General features: G+C 52.9%; 3 protein-coding genes across 3 annotated transcripts in view; all 3 read left to right on the forward strand.

The window, feature by feature from the left end:
• Positions 1-3,172, forward strand: part of LOC143291242 (uncharacterized) — a 7,902-nt gene extending 4,730 nt beyond the window's left edge. The window contains exon 3 of the mRNA XM_076601030.1: positions 1,563-3,172. Within this exon, the coding sequence (XP_076457145.1) occupies positions 1,563-3,038 (1,476 nt within the window). The 3' untranslated portion in view covers positions 3,039-3,172. The remainder of the gene's footprint in view (positions 1-1,562) is intronic.
• Positions 1-5,000, forward strand: part of LOC143291244 (chitinase domain-containing protein 1-like) — a 212,568-nt gene that overhangs the window by 155,439 nt on the left and 52,129 nt on the right. The window lies entirely within an intron of this gene.
• The window catches only part of LOC143291014 (putative chitinase 10), an 81,993-nt gene continuing 80,209 nt past the window's right edge, over positions 3,217-5,000 (forward strand). The window contains exon 1 of the mRNA XM_076600601.1: positions 3,217-3,341. Within this exon, the coding sequence (XP_076456716.1) occupies positions 3,217-3,341 (125 nt within the window). The remainder of the gene's footprint in view (positions 3,342-5,000) is intronic.

A 5,000-nucleotide genomic window follows, 5' to 3' on the forward strand; every position in this document is an offset into this window, starting at 1 on the left:
TATTTCTGGTCTGTTGTCTGTGTGTGTCTGGTCTGTTGTCCGTGTTTGTGTCTGGTCTGTTGTTCTGTGTGTGCTTGGTCTGTTGGTCTGTGTGTATTTCTGGTCTGTTGTCTGTGTGTGTCTGGTCTGTTGTCTGTGTGTGCTTGGTCTGTTGGTCTGTGTGTATTTCTGGTCTGTTGTCTGTGTGTGTTTGGTCTGTTGTCAGTGTTTGTGTCTGGTCTGTTGTTCTGTGTGTGTCTGGTCTGTTGTCAGTGTTTGTGTCTGGTCTGTTGTTCTGTGTGTGTTTGGTCTGTTGTCTGTGTGTGTCTGGTCTGTTGTTCTATGTGTGTTTGGTCTGTTGTTCTGTGTTTGTGTCTGGTCTGTTGTTCTATGTGTGTCTGGTCTGTTGTTCTGTGTGTGTCTGGTCTGTTGTTCTATGTGTGTTTGGTCTGTTGTTCTGTGTGTGTTTGGTCTGTTGTTCTGTGTGTGTTTGGTCTGTTGGTCTGTGTGTGTTTGGTCTGTTGGTCTGTGTGTGTCTGGTCTGTTGGTCTGTGTGTGTCTGGTCTGTTGTTCTATGTGTGTTTGGTCTGTTGTTCTGTGTGTGTTTGGTCTGTTGGTCTGTGTGTGTCTGGTCTGTTGGTCTGTGTGTGTCTGGTCTGTTGGTCTGTGTGTGTCTGGTCTGTTGGTCTGTGTTTGTGTCTGGTCTGTTGTTCTATGTGTGTCTGGTCTGTTGTCTGTGTTTGTGTCTGGTCTGTTGGTCTATGTGTGTCTGGTCTGTTGTCTGTGTGTGTCTGGTCTGTTGGTCTGTGTGTGTCTGGTCTGTTGTTCTGTGTGTGTCTGGTCTGTTGGTCTGTGTGTGTCTGGTCTGTTGGTCTGTGTTTGTGTCTGGTCTGTTGTTCTATGTGTGTCTGGTCTGTTGTCTGTGTTTGTGTCTGGTCTGTTGTTCTATGTGTGTGTGTTTGGTCTGTTGTTCTATGTGTGTCTGGTCTGTTGTTCTGTGTGTGTCTGGTCTGTTGTTCTATGTGTGTGTCTGGTCTGTTGTTCTATGTGTGTCTGGTCTGTTGGTCTGTGTGTGTCTGGTCTGTTGTTCTATGTGTGTCTTGTCTGTTGTTCTGTGTGTGTCTGGTCTGTTGTTCTATGTGTGTGTCTGGTCTGTTGTTCTATGTGTGTCTGGTCTGTTGGTCTGTGTGTGTCTGGTCTGTTGTTCTATGTGTGTCTGGTCTGTTGTTCTGTGTGTGTCTGGTCTGTTGTTCTGTGTGTGTCTGCTCTGTTGTTCTGTGTGTGTCTGGTCTGTTGTTCTGTGTGTGTCTGGTCTGTTGTTCTGTGTGTGTCTGGTCTGTTGTCAGTGTTTGTGTCTGGTCTGTTGTTCTATGTGTGTCTGGTCTGTTGTTCTATGTGTGTTTGGTCTGTTGTTCTGTGTGTGTTTGGTTTGATGGTATGTGTGTCTGGTAGAAAGCTTCCACTGAATTTTTTACGTTCTTAATTCTTAAGACCCTCCGCCTATTTGTGTGAGTTGTGACTGTGGCGGGTTGAGCATTGTGGGTCTGATTCATTGCTTACCCATTGCCTGTCACGCCTTTCAGATCGGTCAGTTCTTCCTGAGCGCCCCCCTCACCAGTGTCAAGGACCCGGACGACCTTCCGCACGCCGGGATGCTCCTCCGAGACCCTTCCAAAGACCCCGGTGACCACCCCTTCTCGTCCCCCTGGGCCCCTCACCCCTCCCTACCCCCCTTCGACCCCTTGATCAAACCTTTCCGAGGAGGATTCTACGGAGACCAGCTTCCACGCGGAAGAAGGAGAAGAAGGTCCGTGGATGATGCTGAGGAAGAGGAGGAGGTGGGGAAGGAAGCTGACGTGGCGCACGTGCGACGCAAACGAGCCAACGGGGAAGAGGAGAAGAAAGGACCCAGCTGGGACACTTTCGGGTTTCCCGGTTTCCTGTTCTCCGACGTGCCGGACCACAGAGCCCCAGCCCCGGTCCCCGTAGTGTTCCCTTTCTCCGAGACGTCGTTGTTCCTGTCCGGACTGCGACAGCTGTTCTCTCCTCCGCGGCACTCCCACCGCCGCCGACGACCTGGGAGGAGCAACAACAACAACAACAACAACAATCCGTTGTTGCGGCAGTCAGGAACCAGTAGCGTTGCCCTCCAGGACCCATACGGTGCCAGACCAAACGTCATCTACGGGGATTCCCCTCCCTACCGACAGACCGTCACGTCCAGGCAGGCCCCGGTGGTCCCAGCCCCCCCTGCACCTGTTGGGCCGTGGTCCCCCCAGGGCCAGCCCTCCGCTCCTCCTCCTGCTGCTGCTGCTCCGTCTCCTGTGGTTATCTCGCCCGCCAACCAAGCGTCAGCGGCTCAGGCTAATGTTGTTCAACCTTCAGGAGCACGGTCCTTAGCCAGGCAGCCTTTAGGGAATCAGCCACTTTGGGGACAGCCTTTAGGGAACCAGCCACTTGGGGGACAGCCTTTAGGGACCCAGCCACTTGGGGGCCAACCTTTAGGGAATCAGCCACTTGGGGGACAGCCTTTAGGGGATCAGCTACTTGGAGGACAGCCTTTAAGGAATCAGCCACTTGGGGGACAGCCTTTAAGAAATCAGCCACTTGGGGGACAGCCTTTAGGGACCCAACCACTTGGGGGCCATCCTTTAGGGAATCAGCCCGTCTGGATCAACGTCTCTGTCAGCTCCACCCACGACGTTCCGAGCGCCCTCTGTGCCGGCCCCGGGTTACATCCCTTCGCAGCCCCAGGTGTCGGGAACAGGGGGAACAATCTACGGAGACACCCTTCCCGCTTACAGCGCCACCAGCATGGCGGCCGGCAGCAGCAGCAGCAGGAGAGTGAAGAGGGCGTCCGACAACAGCTCTCCTTCCGACATGGTCACTTTCGGCGACTTTTCCATTCCCGCCGACACCTTAACCAAGCTGCTCAACCCGCGGGGAAGCCGTTCCGACGACACCGATCACCGCGGCGCTGCTTACCGTTCCCACGCTCCGCCTCCACCTCCGCCTTCCCCCAGGTACAGCAACGTCCTTCCTCCGATGGGGTACAATAGCCCCCGTCCGTCTTTCTACGGTCCCCAGTTTCCCTCACGTCGGGTAGGGGGTGGGTATCCCTTCTCCTCCCCTCCCCTGGCTCCACTTCGTCAGGCCCAGCTCCTCAACGCCCGGCGAAGAGTCCTGGCTGCCAACCACGTGACCCGAGCGCGTATGGGCCTTCCCGCACACACCCGGATGTCCCAGCAAGCCCCGGCGGCGGCAGCAGCAGCGACGGCGGGGAGGATGGCGCCTATCGGGCATGAGCTGACGGTGTCCCTTCCCATGGGAGCTGCCCTGCCCGTGTACGGCAACCACCCGGTGTACTGACCTTCCGGTGTGTGTCATCTGGGCCGGGGTGTACGAGGCAGCGCTAAGTTTGCTTAGAGTTTAAGAATGTTCCTTAGTATATGAAGTGGAGTGATGGCCTAGAGGTAACGCGTCCGCCTAGGAAGCGAGAGAGAATCTGAGCGCGCTGGTTCGAATCACGGCTCAGCCGCCGATATTTTCTCCCCCTCCACTAGACCTTGACTGGTGGTCTGGACGCTAGTCATTCGGATGAGACGATAAACCGAGGTCCCATGTGCAGCATGCACTTAGCGCACGTAAAAGAACCCACGGCAACAAAAGGGTTGTTCCTGGCAAAATTCTGTAGAAAAATCCACTTCGATAGGAAAAACAAATGAAACTGCACGCAGGAAAAAATACAAAAAAAAATTGGGTGGCGCTGTAGTATAGCGACGCGCTCTCCCTGGGGAGAGCAGCCCGAATTTCACACAGAGAAATCTGCTGTGATAAAAAGAAATACAAATACAAATACGGAGCTGCAGCCTGGGGGACTAGTTAGCCTTTGGGAACTGTCCCAACGCCGTCTGTCCTAAAACCCTCTTGGCCGAGAGAGTGGTGATGTAACTTGGGCAAGACACTCTCTACTGTAATCAGATTCTAATCCCAGATAGTCAGGAGAGCAGTTGCCTTCCTCTGCTGTTGGACACCACTGACTATCATACATCTTCTTCCGCGTTCCCTGGCATACAAGTATATGGAATTAACCGTGCAGTTAGGAACATTCTTAACGATAAGCAAACTTTGCACTGCTAAGTTCGCTCATGTGACCCACCCTCTGGTGATTGTCATGAGGGATTCTTCTTCTTCTTCTTCTTCGTTCGTGGGCTGTAACTCCCACGCTCACTCGTATGTACACGAGTGGGCTTTTACGTGTATGGCCGTTTTTTTACCCCGCCATGTAGACAGCCATACTCCGTTTTCGGGGGTGTGCATGCTGGGTATATTCTTGTTTCCATAACCCACCGAACGCTGACATGGATTACAGGATCTTTAACGTGCGTATTTGATCTTCTGCTTGCATATACACACGAAGGGGGTTCAGGCACTAAGCAGGTCTGCACATATGTTGACCTGGGAGATCATAAAAATCTCCACCCTTCACCCACCAGGCGCCGTCACTGTGATTCGAACCCGGGACCCTCAGATTGACAGTCCAACGCTTTAACCACTCGGCTATTGCGCCCGTCTGTCATGAGGGATGGTTCTGCTCCATTTCGTCTTGTGCTCTCACAGCGTCCTCCTTCCGTGGAGCTGGCTGTGTGGAGGTTTTGGAGATCATCGGGATAGGAGCCCACTCTGGAACTGGAACACGACCAGAGAAGCATCACCTGTGTGTTTTTAGATCACTTGTCTTGTTTTCTGTTATTAACTCTCTCCATACGAACGGCGAAAGAGACGACGTTAACAGCGTTTCACCCCAGTTACCATCATCAAAATATTGCAAGCAGAAGGCTCTTATACTGAAGACGTGAATGTTGACAAAGAATACCACAATTCTGACGACGGAAGCTAAAGGTTGGGTCATTCAGACACCCACTGGACATCCGAGGGGTCTGTGTAGAGGAGAAGAGAGGACTGGCCGTACGGAGTGAGTTAAAGTGTAGAAATAGATCGGATATAACGTAAGATATACA

This window comes from Babylonia areolata, chromosome 16, assembly GCF_041734735.1.
Source record: "Babylonia areolata isolate BAREFJ2019XMU chromosome 16, ASM4173473v1, whole genome shotgun sequence".
NCBI lineage: Eukaryota > Metazoa > Mollusca > Gastropoda > Neogastropoda > Buccinidae > Babylonia > Babylonia areolata.